At 42.5% G+C, this 19,804-nt stretch overlaps 1 protein-coding gene across 1 annotated transcript in view; it reads right to left on the bottom strand.

Moving 5' to 3' along the window:
* Positions 1-19,804, bottom strand: part of LOC116400745 (voltage-dependent T-type calcium channel subunit alpha-1I-like) — a 153,271-nt gene that overhangs the window by 99,705 nt on the left and 33,762 nt on the right. Inside the window, exon 2 of the mRNA XM_031878742.1 lies at positions 5,918-6,272. Within this exon, the coding sequence (XP_031734602.1) occupies positions 5,918-6,258 (341 nt within the window). The 5' untranslated portion in view covers positions 6,259-6,272. The remainder of the gene's footprint in view (positions 1-5,917; positions 6,273-19,804) is intronic.

Genomic DNA, 19,804 nt, shown 5'->3' on the forward strand with positions numbered 1-19,804 from the left:
GGCTAACCAACAGGAGGAGAGCTAGTAACGTTAGCAGCACCGCTAACGGCTAACCAACAGGAGGAGAGCTAGTAACGTTAGCAGCACCGCTAACGGCTAACCAACAGGAGGAGATCTAGTAATGTTAGCAGCACCGCTAACGGCTAACCAACAGGAGGAGATCTAGTAACGTTAGCAGCACCGCTAACGGCTAACCAATGGAGGTTCACTTCAGTTACATGATGATGCCTTCAGGCTCTGCTCAGTGAACATGAGTACTGGCTGAAGGTACATTATAACGTTATCATGTGTTCACATGTCATCTGTAAAATGTAGATTTGGTGATGAACTTTAATAAATACTAATGACCATATTTGTTTTTATCAATAGAAATACAGTATTGTATTTCTTTATCATTTGAATAGTGTGATTTTATGAAGACTGTAGACGACTATAACAAAGTAAAAGTATAACATTTAGGATTTGTGATGTTTACTGACTTCAGAGCGGTGGTCTACAGTCTGAAGTCTGGTAGACCAGCTGCTATAACCAAACAAGACAAAAGAGGGATCTGTATCTGCCAATATGGATTATTCATATATATATATGTGCTGAATATCTTTGTCTGCGTTTGTGTGTATGTGTCGGTAGATCTGCGTGATGGTGAGAGTTTGTGTGTATGTGCAATAACACCAGTGGCACAGAGGGCCACATGTGTTGGCCCACAGGAGATTGAAAGTGAATTGGAAGCTATTAATCTGAACTTCCGTTGCCATCAGATTTGGTTTGGAGCAGAATATATATATGAACTCTTCTTGCTCTGTTTGTCTCTACACAGACTGCTTCTCCTCTCATTCTCTGCCTTCATCCCTCCCTCCTGTCCAACACACAGGTACAGGTTTAGCTGTGGAGAGCAGCATTTATCATCTCCAAGCCTTTGGAATGATCTCCATTATTCCCTCCTCCACAACGCTCTGATTACACCCTCTCTATGTCAACGGACGCTGCTGTGTTTCTGCTAGTTAACGTGGTATGTGCTTCACTTTCAGCCCGGCATCAGTGGAGCCACACAGACTGTGGATACAACGAGAGTACTCCCTGTTGGAAGCAGCTTTGTGTAGGGAAGAGAAACCACAGGCCGTGACAAGTTTGCCTTGACGTTTCATTTCTTATGCGACTACGCAATCGATTCAGCGTGGGAAATGTACAATTTTGCCAAAACAAATACAAATTTCACAAGGATGGTAAGACTGCTGGCAGCACCTCACCTCAGCACAAAACCCAGTTCCAACTAAAGTGTTTCTCTTAACCACGTCTGTCTTGCTCCTCGTATTCAGAGAACCGAATTGTTAAAGTGCTTTTTCAACCACCACTTTCAACATAATTCAACATGAACGCCTTTGGGCAGCGACACGGTTCAGATTCAACTAGATGAAGTTGTTGTTGTAGCCACACGAAGCGTAATGCTGGAGGAAACAACTGCTCATCGAGCAAACAGATGTTAACAAAAAGACTTTCAAGCTTTATGAAAGACAATTTATGATATAAACATTGAATCAAATGACTCCCTGTAATATGAGAGGATGGTAGTATTGTAGATCACACTGAGAAGCTGCTCTACACTGCTTTTTTGTTGCCTTAACGTCATTGTTTTTATTTGAAAGTCAACATAGTTGAGTCCGATAGATTTGCATTGACCCTTCAAAATAAAACCATGAATAGTGTGTTTTAAGTGGTATTAAATTCCTGCAAGTACCCCAAAGGTAGGCTACATCTCAGGTAATGATGTACATACATACATACACATAATCTGTATACTTTCATACATTATTTCTAAAATACAGCCCACAGCGTTTGTGTAAAACATCCAAAGGTTCATGAAGATTAACACACCATTGTTATTGCTAATAAATGGAGCATGAGAGGGACAATGCCCGCTGAGCTGTCCACAATAAAGACTTAATGGACAGCGGAGAGGCCACAACGGGGAGGCCACAACTGTCTGGCGCTCAGCGGGGCCTTTCCCTGGTAACACCTGGGGGGTGGCTAATACCTGGAACAATTATTACCATCCCATGAGGTTCCCTATGCAATGTAAACGTAAATAGGACCGACCTTGGATACAACTTGGCAATGGGAGATATTTCTAGGCTCGGCTCATAGAACCCTTCGGCTCGACTACGAGCCAGGAAGCTAACTTTAGGCTCACAAGATCCAATAACATTGCGTATGGTTGACCAACAGTGAATATGATCTGACAGCATGTAAGACAACATAACAAGCTAGTTATCCAGCCATGTCACTGTTCCCAAATTACAAATTCTTCATTAGCATAATGTTTTTAGCAAGATTCAAAGTCAATACCATTGGGTACGGTTGACAAACAGTACATATAATTCAACAAGCAGACTAGCAAGCAGGTCCATGGCATTATAACTGTTGATATCCAAACCAAAACCAAATGCTGAAAGCTTCACAGAGCGCAGAGCAGACTGTTGATCAGCAGAATGAGCGTTCCTTTTACAACAGAAAGCCATCGGAGTTTACTGCAGTGTTACAATTCTCCATGAATGGTGCTCTGGTGCACATGAACAGCATTGTTTCCGTAGGGCACTGAATGACAGTATTTATTGCTGTGTTAATTAGAGCTTTGTGCCCACCCAGACGTGTTCCTGGGTTCAGCTTTTCATAGTTTCACTTTCCCAGATTCATTGTTACGAGCTGCTGTTTCATGACTTGGCAAATTGAGAAGTACACTTGCATGTAAATACATTTAAAGTGTACATATAGACACTTGTACCAACGTAGAGTAGACTTAGCCTACATTCCTATTGTTGATAAGAAATTGTCAAGTATACACTTAAAATGTAGCGCAGCACAATTTACAGCGCAGAGAATACATCGAATAAGAAGACATATATGAGTGCATTTAGTGCATAATTAATGCAATTATGATTTATACAACTGCAGTTAGAAATGTGGACTTATCACGGTACACCTCCGTACCGTGCATAATACAACCAACAAACAACATAATACAAACAACCTGATTTAACTTCATGGGTATTCTTTCGAGGCTGTTATGTTGTGTTACATAAAGGTGTTATGAATATTTAGTCTCATTGATATTAATAGTCCTTCAACCAGCGATATCCACCTCCTTTACAACAGCTCTCTTGCTTTCTCAAAAACCATTGCTGGCACAGTGTTTTCTCACAAGGACAGAGCGAAACAATGGTGAAGTGGACACATCGGTGAGTGTGGATGAGGATCAGCGACGACAAAAAAAAGTGACGCACGAATAGAATCCGGAAGTAAATTATGTCAAACTGTGATCGGGAATAAATCTAGAGCGACAGAAGTCTGACCCGTCTATCCCTGTCGACTGCCAAGTATCCAACTCTGCCTCACTGACGTCCTCTCTGCGCTTCGACGAAAAGACTTAACACAATGGAAACTACAAATGATTTGCTGTCCAAGAGAGAAACGGTGAAGAAGAGTGATGGAGCCAGAGGGAGAAGTGGGAGGGGGGGGAGCTGAGCCAGCACTCAGAACTCCTGAAGCACCAATAAGTGGCCAACAACAATCCCTCTATTTCTTTAAAACTCTGAGTACTATATCTCTCTTTAGAGACCCTTCTATAAACCACTTCAGCTCTTCCACTTCAACACTATGTATGTTTTAGCCACCTTAGCTGAGGAGCTGACAAACTGGCGTTAGCATTAGCACCCGCTAGAGTAACTCAAATAAAGTCAACAACATAGACTGTTTCTAAGAAGTAGGACAAGTTCTGCATTTCTTGTTTTCTTGCAACCAGTGAAGGGAAAGCTGTCAATCACAGTAAGCCCCGCCCTAAAGCCTACCCTGCTTTACAACCAGCAGAGGCATACAACCAGAGGAGTCGCCCCCTGGTGGACATTAGAGAGAATGCAGCTTTAACACATGAAGCAATGGCTTCACTTTGGAGAACCGGAGGTTGTCGCCTAGTGAACAACCAACAGCTATCAGCGGTGAACGACTGCTAGCATAGCACTCCTGCTTTAGAGATTTGATATGAGAACACAGGGCTTTATAGTACTTTTTTTTGCAGCAAGTGCCTTTCGGTTTATTCTCATCATGTACATGAGAAGAATCCAGATGGATTATAATATATATTATAATTCACTTGTGAGCGGAGCAGAGGAACAAATAACAGACAAAAGCCAAAGTGTTTTTCTCCGACCTGAACGGATGGCTCGCCTATTGAGCATCTCTCCAACATTTATTTTCCCGCTCTAATTCCTGCTGCGTCTTTCTCTCCAGTTGGTGATGAATGAAGCTGAAGTTGATGTGATGTTTGCTTAATGGAAAGGTAAGAAGAGCAGAGTGTCTGCAAAGAGAACATTTATTTCAATCTCCTCCTTTCTCTCCATGACAGGAATCACTGATATCAGCTCTTTGTCCCTGGGGAGAAACAGCTTTGCTTTTCCGCTCACATGCTCACATTAGAGCTGCACCATATTGGAAAAAATAATGTCTTTTTATTGCATTTTATATTTTATGCGATATGAAACATAAAGTAATGGTATAACAAATGTTTTTTTGCATGCAGAGCCGACGTGTCCGTCAGCAGCAACACAGTCTGTGTATCCGAGACCCCTGAAATCAGAGTTGTGTGCAGCAAGAACAAATGTTTGAGCGTGACGTGTTTGAGATCATTTGCCTCACTTGACGCGTCGCACCATGTGACTAATGCAGACGCACACATTGCGACGTCAACGCTGGAGCGATTTATCACATGCAGACACACAGAAACACACACACACACACACACACACACACACACACACACACTATATTTGTTGTATTCCTTCCCCCACCTTCACACCTCTCTTAAACACTTACACTGCCAGTCTCACGTGTTGTCTGTTTGTTTCCCTGCTTCTACGACCCACTGTCATCTTTCCATCAGTATAACTTTCCTTCTTTCCATCGTTTCTCTGAATCCTTTCATTCGTCTCCTTCTCTCTTTCCCTTTATTAGTCTCTGCCAACATCAACAGCCGGTCAAATCTCTGCTTTGTCTGCTCACTCATTCTTCACTCGGCGGCGTTACAACTTGGAGGAATATGAACTCTGTGTTTGGGGGGTCGGAGTGTGTGAGTCACACATGACCTGATGCTCTTAAGACGCTTGATAAGAACCGTCTGCTTGTGCTGCCCTGTGTCACTTCTTATGAAGGGCAGAGAATAGATAGAATACACAAAGACTAAGATAAAGACATGAGTCCTACATCACCTCGCACCGATCATTTCTGCTCACACAAAAGGCGGAAACTTTCACTTCAAGCACTCTGAAGTAAAAGTTGACTATGCTCCATCCAGCATGTCTCAATGCTGCCTGTTAGATATGCGGGAACAGTTATGAGTTGCTTAGAATGAGCAACATTTCTCCAGAGTTTAGGTGTAATGATAGTTGCAAGCAAATGTCATTTCGATGAAAATCAGTGATGAAAAAAAGAAATTTGTATAATATTAGCAAATCTGTTTTTTTTTCATTTTTCCATGCGCATTGCTGACACCTTGCTAGAATGACTGCTACATGCGTCACACGTGTGTTTGGAGCAGAATGCGTCATGCATCCATTAATCCGGCTCGTAAATGGTATTTAAACCTGCACTTATCTGGACTTGGATCCAGACCCCCTATGCACCACCTGGGGGCTGCTCACACGTGTCAGGTGAGGTTGAAACATCTCAGAGCCAGGATGTTGTGTCAGCTGAATCCGTCTCCCGTTAATGGAAGACTAACCTTAAGAGTGATACGGCCTTCTTAATGTGTGACTTTAGAGCCTAGAACCCGGTGATGATGACTAAATGATGATGGATTCAGATATTAATCGGCACTTTTGGAGATAATCCACAAGCTGACAGCACCACCGGTGACGGTGTGAAAGGATATGGGCTGGTGACCATGCGGATGCAACAGCTGCGAGGACATGTTGTCTGCTTGAGGCAGAAGAAGACCACGGGTGCCAGCTCCGGGTATGGCACCACTAACACACTGGTGTCGCTGCTGTCGTCGTCGTCTCCATCGTCCCCGTCACACTCCACCACGTCCTCCTCGATCCTCTCTTCCTGAAGAATCCCTTCCTCCTCTATGTCCTCCTCTTCCTCCTCCTTTTTCTCGCGCTGCGGGGAGGGCCTGCGGGGGGAGGAGGAAGTGACGGCGGCGGCGCCATCGGAGATTGCCGCCGCCGACGGTGTTGCAACGCTGGGGCCCTCCTCCTCCTCGCTCGTCATGGCAACGCAACGGTCTGGGGGTGAGAGAAAGAGAGGAGACGTTGAAGTTACAAACATTTGTGTTTTTAAACAGTCAAAGTCAGTTTACTGACAACTTTCATGGATTCTTTTCCTTTTAATAATGGTCATAATGAATCATAATCGTGACACCCGGAGCTCAGCTTTGCGGTGCTGAACTTGAGTTGCTGAAGCCGACTGAAGGTCCGTCTCTCGTCCCGGCAGAGTAGTGTCTTAGCGGCGGGGAGTGAGGCTAGCTAGCTTTTATTCTTCCTCATTTGTGGTCTGAAGACATCAAGCATCAGGGGTCAAGGGGGTCCATGTGTATGGGGTTCCCTCTGCCAAGACTTTCCTCTTACGTGCGCTTCTCGTCGTGAACTGTCCCGTTACAGAGACGTACAGTAAGGACGAGTACGACCGGATTGTCTCACAAGCAAATCTTAAACCAATGAAATGCTGAATCATCATCAGACGATAGCCACTGGCTTCTGCCTCTCTTGCTCTTTACTGAGTCACTTCTTTTAACTGCATGCAACCAAATCGTGATCAAACGTGATCGGTCGATACTGCACGCTGTAAAAACAGACACCAGAATCCCTCCGACGGCAAAATATTGTCCAGTCACCTCCAGATGTATAGACATCAGATAAACAGTGTATTCACTCACTTTAGAGGCCATTTCTACCAAACAATGCCTTTTTAAAAATGATTGGGACATAATCCGCCATTTCACAAAGCAGTGGGTCCCCAGTGTCCCCAGTGTGAAAGACATCAAGTCAACTTTCCCTGCACACATGTAGACTGTAAATAAACACATAACACTTGAATAACAGTTAATAATGTTTGTTTGTTCGTCATATTCTAGTTTTAAAAAGGCCTTTATACTTTATTCACCAAGTCAAATTCCTTCCAACAAACCGTTTGTGATTGTGAAGTCTTTCATAGATCAGAGTCAACAACACAGAGCCACAGGTCACCATCGTGTTGGCAAACCGCGGCCCGTCAAATGTCAAGTCACACTCTTTCCATGAGACTGAGACTGTGTACGCTGTGGGACGGAATCAAAAAGTCACGGTGGCTACAACCTCTAGACGTTCTTTGTGAGTTCACCTGTCAAGAGTTTTACGTCATGCATATAAGAAGAAAGAAAGTGCATCTCAAATCACTGCATCACAGTAAACACCAGACTGGTTACGTGTCACGGATTATAACCTCAGTTTTAGTCGCTTTGATTGGAGTTAATTAAAAGAAGGCACTCAGACGACGAGCATCTCAAATATATATCGACTTATATTTAAGATCTGATCGCTGGAAGAAACAAGAGACAGAGTTAGAGAGGGAGAACAAGAGAGAGAAGACAGCAAACTGCTGAAAGCTTGGAAAGAGAAATGAAGGAGTGAGTAAAAGGAGTCAGAGGCTTAGTGTTGAGAGCGATCAATACAGCTGGAGAGGGAAGAGAAGGAACACCATGGATTTCCAATGAGCGAGCCAAAGAAAGCTACCGAGAGCTTAAGGAGAGCTCCTTAAAGAAGAGCGTGTCCTTTGAGTTACAGCGCATGTTGCTTTTCAGGGTGTTTTTATGACGACAAATGAAAGTAATGTGATAAAAAAAAGACACAACGGCGATATGGAATCATTTCGTCTGCATTAACTCAAAGTTTACATCTCCGCAAACAGAGAGAAGACAGCCAGCTGATTAGAGCAGAGTTACTGTATCCTGACAGTAACACAACAGAAGATGAGATTCAACTTCAGTGTGTGTCGCTAAACCAGAGCAGGAACTGGAGAACAACATCTCAGCAACTGGCAGAGCAATCATTGAGATATCATGAAGCTTTATGTTGTTGCAGCAGAGAGCAACAGAATCCCTGCTGGGAAAAGATGAGCACAAGATAAATGATGATGTGGAGAGGAGATTAGAAGTAACGAACAGAGTGTGAACATCAAAATTGTGGGTATTGCATTTGGATTTTGATAATTGAGTCAGTTTTTTGGGGCTGTTTGGATATAAAAACATGTGATTCAACAAGCCAATCAGATTGGACTCCCCTGAATGTCACATACAGGCTCGTTAGATGTATCTCAGTACCACCAACCGTGGCTTGAGTACGTGGAGTTTCAGACGAGGTGAATAACAGACTGTATATGAGAAGTGGACGTAGTCACTGTGACATCACCCACTGTTTTATGGACTACGGTTTTGGAAGTTCTAATTTGACATTTTGGCCGTCACCATCTTGGCTTTTTGCAACCAAGAGTAACACAAGAGTGTGGAACTAAGTACTAGCGGACGCTAAATGAGACATTTTTTGGCAACCAAAAATGTTACAATTTTAACTTTCATGAGGTGAAAACCACTCTTGAAACTAGAGATTGAGACCATAAACTCATGTTTACAATGTTTACTGAGGTAATAAATCAAGAGAGAAGTAGAGTCATTTTCTCATAGACTTCTATACAACCAGAGGAGTCGCCCCCTGGTGGTCACTAGAGAGAATGCAGCTTTAAGACATGAAGCATCGGCTTCACTCGGTAGAACCGGAGGTTGCCGTCTGGTCTTTTATCACAGTGACCAAGCAGAAAATGTGAAGGAACCTTACAACCTTACCCTGACTAGTTATTGTCTGTCCAAACACAATCAGATTCTTAAAGGGCCACTCCACCAACCAGTATACCAGGCATGGAGAGCACAATCCAGACACACAAGCACATTCACACAGGGAATTCTAGTTGTTCTTTGGCCCTCATGTATATTTACTGTTTACGGAACACACTCAGCTAAATTAACTAAATCCTTCTGAGTGAGCTGTGACTGTGTGTGTGTGTGTGTGTGTGTGTGTGTGTGTGTGTGTGTAGTATACAGCACATACTGTACCTCTTATGCATTAGCTTGATTGTGCTCAAAATACAATGGATCAAAACTCTGTGTGTGAGTGTGTGTGTGTGTGTGTGAAAAACAAATGGAAAAAAGTACATTTGCTCATTCATTTCGGCTTTAATGCTAAGTTATAAAAAGTCTTTATAATTGCTTAGTTTAGCCCTCAGAACTTAAAAAGATACTTACTTTTAACTCAAAAACAACATTTTACTCACCTTTTTGTAGTGTATTTGGCTGCTCACACTGTGTGTGGGGGGGGGTAAAAGCCGCTGTCTGTTAAATTACAGCTATTACTCATCAGTGTGATTCAGTAACATGGACCATTAGTTCCGTTGAACAAGGTGGCAGACATGAGACCCCGATGTTCCTCTAAATGAATTATTCCCTCCTCAGTGGCAGTGATGTCGACTGTGCGTTCTCTTCCTCTATTATTTAACAGTGAAACAGCTTTTGCACAGCCTGTTGACATTAGTGCTTTGAATGAGCCAGTAGTTAACTGAGGAGAAGTGATGATGATATTATAATCAAATGGACTTCTTTATTGATCTAAAGCTGTTCTACCAGAGAGGAACTTTGGTTCTACAGTCCTACATGTGTGACAGCATCAGATGTAAAAGACACTGAAGGACTTTACACACTGGGGGCTTTATCGTTCGTGCAATTAATTTACACGACAACACACAACGTTGATTGTTTTTCTGTGCGTTTTTGGACCGCGAATAAGGGCATCGACCAATCACGTGCAGAGCTGTCATTGTCAAAGCGGACGCTGTAGTTTACAACGACACAGAGGCTACGTGATCCGAACCAGATGGTGCAGAGACGAGGAATGCACGGAGCTACGACGCCTGTTCAAAGTCCCTCTGTGGCCAAAAAGTAGTAAATATTAACTTCCCAACAAAAGCACAGAAATCTGAAACTTCTGGACACATTCACAATACTAAGTACCTCCCGGTCTCTGGCTGTAAAAGAACGATTCACAACAGCAGCTAGCCGGTCCCACTGGCCCCTAATGAGCAGTAATGTGTCACCAACTCCTGCACTTTGCATCTTTAATTGGAAAAGGCTTCTCAGATGCACTTTCTTTGTACAATAGTTGCTTTTTTGCAACGCTCCTATCTTGATGACTTCGACATCTTTACCGCCGAAAGATGCTGGATTTGCAGCCTCTGGACATAAAGTCAATAACACCTCACGTCTGGCCACATATTGCACCATTTGGAGTTGTTTGGAAAGGTTTTAGGACAGTACGCCCAGGGGTCCCATCCAGAGAACAAAGAAAAGAAAACACAAAAGCCAAACCATCTTCTGACCACAGCACATCACATCATCTCATTTCTGCTCATGCATTTTCATATAATCTTGAAGGTCTTTATGCTTTAGGGCGGGGCTACACAGTGATTGACAGATCTCTACCAGAGACGTATACGCCGTCTCTACGTGACTTTTCCTCAGTCCAGGTATGGTCACTTCCTGTTCATTGGTTGCAAAAAAACCAGCATGGCAACGGCTGTAATCCAAGATGGCGACGGAGAGTCAACAATGATTGATTTGCCACGGAACCTTCCGTACTGCAGTAACATAACTTCCGTAGTTATTTTAACCCAAACCACAATATCTTTCTTAAACCTAACTAAGAGGTTTGTCGCCTAAACCCAACCAAGTCCAAGACCGTACGAATGTAACGAGCTGAAATCGACACGTGTTGCTGGATCTGTCGTTGGAAAACGCACCAAAAAATAACTTTTAGGTATATCGACATATGAGGATATGTTCCTTAGAGGCGGCCCTGTAGAACTCAACAAAGAAAATGCAAAGAAAAAGTAAGAGGTGACCCACATCATCACACACTGAAATGCCTACACGCTCTCTCTCTTTAGCTAGCGGCTACACTGTCGGAAGCTAACCGCTAGCTAACAGGGCTGGTGTTGGATGGGTTTTGATGCGACACAGATCCTCATTAGTGAGCTCCAGACTTAACGGCCCGTGTCTCTCTCACACACACACACACACACACACACACACAGAAAGACCAAACTCAGGGTAACACACGCATGAGTGGACAGATGAGCGTGAAACGGGTTCGTACACACTCATTAGGACTGAACCTCGCAGCCACAGCGCCTGAGACAAGCACACAACAAACATGGCTCTTAATGATGTTGGCCCACCCAGATGAAAGCGCAGGTCCGCTAGAGCCCCGTGCGGCTAATCACATTAAACCGACAAGCGAGCGCTTATCCCCGTTCACACCTACTTGCTCGGTTCAGAAATAAAAAATAGTTGCGGCACCGAAGAGGAAGCAGAGCAGAACTCTGACGGTCAGGGGTTCGATTCCCTCCATAAGCATTCTAGAAAATAGACCAGGGGTCAGTATTCACGGTCTGGGTCCGGACCCAGACGTCGTTGGACCCAGACCAGGACCTATAACCGATAAATACATTTGAGAACTATTACATTTTGCCGGTGCGCCTCTATTGTAGCCGGCACTCGTGCAGCGGTCCAGAAAACACACCAACCAATTACATGCGTTGGAAACCGTTTCCGTGATGCTGCTCCGGCAATCAAATATGTGTATTCCGATAAGCGTCCCGACTCAAGTGAGATAAACACAAACAGGGGAGAGACGGGCGAGAGAGAAAAGTCTGTACAGTAAGTGAGTCAGAGAAGGTGTTTCAGTTTAAAACCAGTATGTCTCATGTGTTCAGAGACCGTGAAGATTATTAAAAGTGGTGATGTGAAGCGTTACAAGACAAAGCACAACTCTTTAAACTTTCTTTAATTGATTTGACAGTTAATTGTTGACGACATACAGACGTTAAAACAACTTTTAGGCTACTTCAACATACATGGGACTAAATCATAGAACAAGTTAGACATTATTGTGATGTTCCGGACCTTTAAATGAGGACATTCTCTCTCACTGGACCTCGCTGCATTTTAATTTTCTACCCCTGAAACAGAGTAAATATGTACCGCCTGGTGTTTTCTCTGCAGCACTTTCATCTCCTCTGTGTCCGACAGAAGTTGGCAAAGAGCCTCAAAGGAGCCACGTGAGATTATTTAAACTTGTTTGTCTAACTTCATTCGCTCCCCCAGCTGTTTAGGAACGTGCTGATTTTGTAGTTTTCCCTGACAGCTGATTTATCATCCCCGAGACTCATGTGTGTGTGTGAAACCGTTAATTATCCAAAAACCCGCGTGACGGTTGCAGCGCTATACAAGCAGCACATTCCTCGCGCCCAAAGGAAATCATTAGCTGTTTACAAAATGTACACTCAACTCCCACTGGAGATCTGAAACGCTCAGTGCCATTGTGCATGAATTAAACACTCACTTTTTCCAGGCAATCTTCTACCTAATTACAGTCTATTTTGACTAACAAATGAGTGTCAATGAGAGCTGCTGGAGATGGCTTGTTAATGCCTTGTTCTTCCAGACAGAGTGAAAGAAATAAAAAAACTAACCGGGGAAATAACAGAGGAGCAAGTTTCTCATTCATCATTAAAAATAAATCCATCCATCCAAGAGGCTTCAAAGCTTTGACCGTCACGTCACGGTACTCAATGTCCAAAATCAGTGTTTGAATGCAACTGAAATATGCATTAGCATGAATATCACCAATTAGAACATGAAATCAGGAATGGTAATCTCACACGATTCATTATGCATCAATGTTAATTATTACGAGTTACTCTCAGACGGGGACTCGGTGTGTGTGTGTGTGTGTGTGTGTGTGTGTATGTGTGTGTGTGTGTGTCAATAGACAGTCTCAACAAAGCCACGTCTCTTATATTATACGTGGCCAAAGGCTAAAATCTATTTCTAAGTCTAGATATCAGCATCTTTTTTATTTTTTTTATGGACTATTAGTCCAACTCAGGCTGGTCTCATAGCTATTTCTATGAAAGGTAATGTGCCATAATAAGTAGATATACCACGACATAACGAAGCATCTCACTGAGCTAAACCCCCAGCTTCAGGGACGGGGACGTGTGATCACAGACATGTATGATCACAGACATGTATGATGCAGTGAGACTCAGATGCAGCAAGGAAACGTGGGTCACTTTGTGTTGCCAAACACTGACAAACCGTGTCTCCACCGCTGTGTTCCCGACTGCGCATTTTGCTGATAAACTGGACGCACTTGGCACAGAGCTCACTCGGCGATTTGCCAACTTTGCAGATCAGAAATTTAAATTTGAACTGCTCAGCAATCCGTTTGCAGTTGACGTGGAAAAAGCACCTGTCCACTTCCAAATGCAGCTGATAGACCTCCAGTGTAATGACACACTCAAGGCAAAGTATGACTCTGTGGGCGTTGCACAGTTTCCAAGCTTCATTCCCGAAACATTGTCCCAATTTTAAATGTTGGCCTTCTCTGTGATTGAGTTTGACACCCATGAAACAGACCATAAAGCAGGGGATGCTTTAGGGCGGGGCTACACAGTGATTGACAGGTCTCTACCAGAGAAGTATACGACTTCTCTACATCACTCCTCCTCAGTCCAGATATGGTCACTTCCTGTTCACTGGTTGCGGAAAAAAACCAACATGATGAGACCCGTTATGACGCCCGTTATCCAAGATGGTGAAGGTGAAATCGCCAAATTCAAGGCTTCGAAACAGCAGTCCACAAACCAATGAGTGATGTCACCATGACTAAGTCCACTTCTTATGCCTTCAGGGGAGTGAAGGCCAAACCCGAACCTCAAATAAGACAGGAGGACGAACCATGTTATAATTCAAACAGCAAATCTATTAAAAATAATTATGATCAAAGTATGAAAAGAGTAATATGTGTAATATCTACAGGACATCGACTGGACTCGAAAAGACAAATAGAAATTACTTTTTGGAAACAGAACTACTTTTGCAATAACTAATACAACTTTATTCCAGAGGAAAGATAAAGGCAACTAGGGGAAAGTAATCTCTCACAACACTGTGTCTCACAGTACCTTTAAAAAGAAAAAAACAGAAAAATGATTCGTTAAAAAGAAGAGTTTTTGAAAGATGCAGCCAAAGTCTTCTGTGCTTTTTACCACTGAGGACTTCAACCGCTCCTTCAAAGCTGTTCGTTATAGTTGCTGACAAAAGCGATTGCTTTTTATGCACAAAGAAACTTCTATTCACTTCGAAATATGAAGCGTACGCTGCTGAAACCAATCTGATTGATAAGATGTGCTTCTTGTGCCGATCTCACCCGTGTCATTTGGGACTGAATCAGTGGCTGTGGGTGAATGTATCTGTCGGGGTCAGATCTCTAGCTTCAGCACGTCTCTATCCAGCTGGTTCTCGTCCACAAAGTGCAAATCAGCTCATCACTCCGTCGTTTCCGCTGATTCAAACAGAGGAGACGCTGCTGAGGACGAAGTAGTTGTTTGGCTGCGAACAAATCGCTGCATAATGACTTCTGTGCCGTCTCGGGCCTCGGCAACACTTCCCTCCCAGATTAGAAGCTAGAGCGATGGCCTCTGGGCTCGTGCTTCTCAGGGATGAGTACTACCAGTTAGGGTTTCGGTGATTGGCTCAAAACATTTTGAGTGCAACGCTGAGAACAAGCAGTTTTGCCAACTCTGTAGGTGATGATGAGTCTGCAGATGGCAGGACTTTATCAAGCTACAAGTGGTTTATGTGTGTGGCCACATTTGTTCAGAGCAGGCAGCAACCTCCGGTTCTGGTGAGTGAAGCTGATGTGGAAGTGATTTTAAAACATGCATTCTCTCTAATGTCCACCAGGGGGTGACTCCTCTGGTTGTATAGAAGTCTATGAGAAAATGACTCTACTTCTCTCTTGATTTATTACCTCAGTAAACATTGTAAACATGAGTTTATGGTCTCAATCTCTAGTTTCAAGTCTTCTTCAATACAGCATGATGTTCATTTAGTACATTATGGTCCATTTAGAGTCAAACAGACCATAAAGCAGGGGATGCTTTAGGGCGGGGCTTACTGTGATTGACAGGTCTCTACCAGAGACGTATACGGCGTCTCTACGTCACTCCTCCTCATTCCAAATAGGGTAACGTCCGTTCATCGGTTGCAAAACAGCCAAGATGGCGATGGCTGTATTCCAAGATGGTGAGGGCAAAATCGCCAAAGTCAAAGCTTCATAACGGTAGTTCACAAACAAATGGGTGACGTCACGATGACTACGTTCACTTGTTACGTCCACAGACTGTGATTCAGAGAGTGTCCGAATAATATCTTTGTATGTTTCAATCCCTGGTTTTTCCTTCACCTCCAAGATCCCATTACAGTAAGTACAGTGCACACAAAATGTCCGCTTTACCAAACAGTGCAGTAAGCCCTGAGACCCAGAGACCAACCAGTACTCTTATAGTGGTAGAATACATCCTGGCCTAAAGTTTCCATTGCATTCTATGGTGCTTCTGTTATCTTGAGAAATCTTAAGAAACTAACAAGAGTACGCTAGATTTAAAAAAAGGATCCAACCTGAATAACGCAGCCCAGTGCTGCCAAATCTCTTCCAATGAACATAGCTAGCAGCACGAGCGCTAACGGATGCTAAACCTAGCAAAAAAATGCAGCCAGGTAGACACACAGCATGTAGCCCGTCCAAAAAACAACACAATACATGACTCTAACACCATTCATGAAACTATTAATTTGAAATATTGTGCTGCAAATGTACTGTGGCTGGAAAGTGACATGAAACCCTTCCAATGAATTACTTTCGACTTTCAAGATTAAATCTATTTGGCTTTTTTAATGGAACCTGTTTAATCTTTTTTTTTAACCTTTGCCATTTCTCACAGGCCGTATTCTCCTTCATTGTGCCACAATGTGCCGGTAGTATTAGAGCTGACACTTCCTTAAAATCAGCTGGCACTTTCATAAGCTGAGGAAATACCCCGGCACTTCATACATGACAGCTAACACAATTAGCCTATAATTGATGGGACAGTTATCCCATAAACCCGGTGGAGACAACAGAGGAGGCCAATGAGGGTTAAGGGGGATTCATTTGTGGGGCTGATGTTATTCATTGCAACTGTATGAAGAGGAGGATGGGCAGAGGGAGGGAGAGATGAGAGAGAGAGAGAAACTGAAGCCTGGTAAAAAAGAAAGACATTATAGAGATGTTGTTATAAAGATTAGGGCTTATGCTACCAAACATATTGCATTATGTTGCATTATTAATGTAACATCATAGCCAAACGTACGCTATCTCATTGCATCTCATTGCATATCATTATGTTTCAATGCAAGTGTTTACACCTTAAGGCAGAAATCATTTCTCAAAAGAATATCCGAAAACTTAAACATGGTAAAGCTACAGTTAAGGAAAGGCAACTGAACAAATCTCCTTCAAATAACTCTATTTATTCAAATTTTTCACTAAAACTTCATTTTACGAAATCACATGTAAACACATCATGATAACGTTATCATTTACCTTCAGCCAGTACTCATGTTCACTGAGCAGAGCCTGAAGGCATCATAATGTAACTGAAGTGAACCTCCGTTGGTTAGCCGTTAGCGGTGCTGCTAACGTTACTAGCTCTCCTCCTGTTGGTTTAAACACTGATTGGTTGTTTACAATGAAACATTATCAGAGACTAGAAACACATCAATAATGTTCTGATCTCATGTTGTACTGAATATTGGAGGACAACGATCGTCAGTAAAGCTTTATTTCACACTTTCATGGTTAACGTTAAGCTGTGGAATTAATCCGTGATCACGGCCAGCGGTCCATTACGCCACAAATGGTTAAACAGGGTTTCAAACTCCTGCTTCAGTGTTGACTTGCTCAATATTTGATCAAAACCAAGTCTCTCTAAAGTGACGTAGGACACAAAGCTCAGTCTTCAAAGTCTTTGCTTTTTCCTTTCAGCGTCCACATATTCGTCTGCCATTGTTTTTCTCTGCATGTTTGTCCTTTCATGTCTTGTGTTTGTCTTTTATGTGGACATAGCGTACCGCAAGACAGACGCATACGTCGACACAACGTCAGTTCACGACTGCTCATAGCTCTGTTTTCTATCGTTTACTTTAGTGACAATGCTGCTCTCGTTCTGCCGCGCTTCACATCCTCACAGCTGCTGCACAGTGGATGTGAATTGGTTCGGTCAGGTTTCTTCTTGTTAAAGCAGAAAGCAACAAGAACAGAAATCAATGAGCCGTCTCTCCAAACTGTCTTTACTCGATCTCGATGCATCACACACAAAGAAAGACAAACAGGCCCTGCGGTCTTTGCTCTCGTCTTTACACGTGTAATCCGTGTCTTTCACAGAGTTCCTCTCCGAATATTGACGTTTCTTCTTCACTCATGTACTCTGTTCAGTAGATACACACCTTTAGGCCGAGCTTGTGGACTACACACACACACACCTACACACACACACACACATCCAATCTGTCACAGCACGCTGCACATCAAACACATGCTGTCTTGCTGTAACTCTCCTCATATATACTGTCATATATATATATATATATATATATCAAATGTGCCCATCAGCAAACCAACACACTTTACAAAAAGTCCTCAATTAAAACCAAACACACACAAACACATAAAGGTCTTTCCCAAACTGAAAACTCAGGGTTTGTGTCCACACGGCGCCCTTTAGCGGCCACTGGGCGCCTTGGAGCTTCAACCCAGCATTTCTGTTTCTATGACAAGAATATGTTGACAACACATCACAATTATGTATTAGACTAGCATCGCTCCCGTGCTTTTTTATTATCTATTTGGGCTACTACCTATTTATTTAACATATTTTTTTCCCGATTAGCTTTAAATGAAGGATCTCTGCTTTAAACATCGTATAGATGAGCTCATCAACACTCAATCTGTCGTAACGTTAGAGCAAAGAGAGACGAGGCGTACGGTGATAAAAGCTTATAAATATATAAAATATAAAGCTCAGGACAGACAGACAAAACAAGCTCCTCCTCCGTTTACCACACTGACGTCACCGATGCTTTCCTGAAAGCGCGCTCGGAGCGGCCGCACAAAACATGCGGAGCGCTCAGGAAAAAAAGACACGTGCACTCTCTCTTCATTGGGAAGAATTGAAAAAAGACGCTGCGAGGAAGCAGCAATTAGCCAGTTAGCAAGCTAAGCTAATAGCAAGCTAAGCTAATAGGAAGAAAGCAGCAAGAAAAATTCCTTTGTGTTTTCTTTAAAACACAAAGGAAGCGAAACATTGAGAATAGTTTTTATTGTGATCAGGAACTCGTCACATCCAGTACTCATTAGTGAGGAAGGCCCATCAGCAATAAGATTATTAGAGCTGGTTTGAAAGTCCAGATGATTAAGTCCATTACTGACCACATCAGGCACATTGTAGAGTTTTGTGGAGTACGATTAATTAGTTAATCATTAATTCAATCCACCTCATTCCTGCCGTATCAAGAATGGACATTTTGGCTAGAAAAACAATCTATATTGTTCTCCTTACTTTCATTTACATGATGCAGTTGGATCTCGTTTCTGCAAACCAGCAGGCCCGTCTAATAGTCTCCACGCTCTCCACCACCCGCCCGCCCTCAGTAATCGACCCTCCTCTGCTTCTCATTTGTGTTCTCATCCTTTAACAACCTGGATCTGAGTGAGCTGAGTGCGTCTGTATGACACTGAGCCTCGAACTACCAGCCAACACACGGCTGCGTGTAATTGGATGCTGTGCGCACACACACACCTACGAATCCAAATTGCAACTCGGATCACCCGGCGATCATTAGCTCGCACTGTCAAGCAAAACAAATGAATACGATGCCCGTTAAGACAAGTCAGTGAGTGGAACTATTAGATGACATCAACGTCAAAATGTTTGGCAGACATCTCGGGGCCAGCATCCCCAAAAAACTAAAGTTTGTACGGCAAACAACTATTTCAATCACTGTTGGTAGATAGTTACAGTATAGTTGTGTTTTTGTACAACAATTCCCAGTTTTAGATGCTGTACTGTTTTGTCTTTACAAACATGCTGTTAGTGTTCATATTAAACACAGTATCCCCTCTGTTTATTCATATTAACTATAGTATTCCCTCTGTTTATTCATATTAAATTCAGTATTCCCTCCGTTTATTTATATTAACTACAGTATCCCCTCCGTTTATTCATATTAACTACAGTATTCCCTCTGTTTATTCATATTAAATACAGTATCCCCTCCGTTTATTTATATTAACTACAGTATCCCCTCAGTTTATTCATATTAAATACAGTATCCCCTCCGTTTATTTATATTAACTACAGTATCCCCTCAGTTTATTCATATTAACTACAGTATCCCCTCCGTTTATTCATATTAAATACAGTATTCCCTCCGTTTATTCATATTAAATACAGTATTCCCTCTGTTTATTTATATTAACTACAGTATTCCCTCTGTTTATTCATATTAAATACAGTATCCCCTCTGTTTATTCATATTAACTACAGTATCCCCTCTGTTTATTCATATTAAATACAGTATTCCCTCCGTTTATTCATATTAAATACAGTATTCCCTCTGTTTATTCATATTAAATACAGTATTCCCTCCGTTTATTCATATTAAATACAGTATTCCCTCCGTTTATTCATATTAAATACAGTATCCCCTCTGTTTATTCATATTAAATACAGTACTCCCTCCGTTTATTTATATTAAATACAGTATTCCCTCCGTTTATTCATATTAAAT

This window comes from Anarrhichthys ocellatus, unplaced genomic scaffold (genome assembly GCF_004355925.1).
Source record: "Anarrhichthys ocellatus isolate YVR2014 unplaced genomic scaffold, GSC_Weel_1.0 scaffold197, whole genome shotgun sequence".
In the NCBI taxonomy this organism is placed as follows: domain Eukaryota; kingdom Metazoa; phylum Chordata; class Actinopteri; order Perciformes; family Anarhichadidae; genus Anarrhichthys; species Anarrhichthys ocellatus.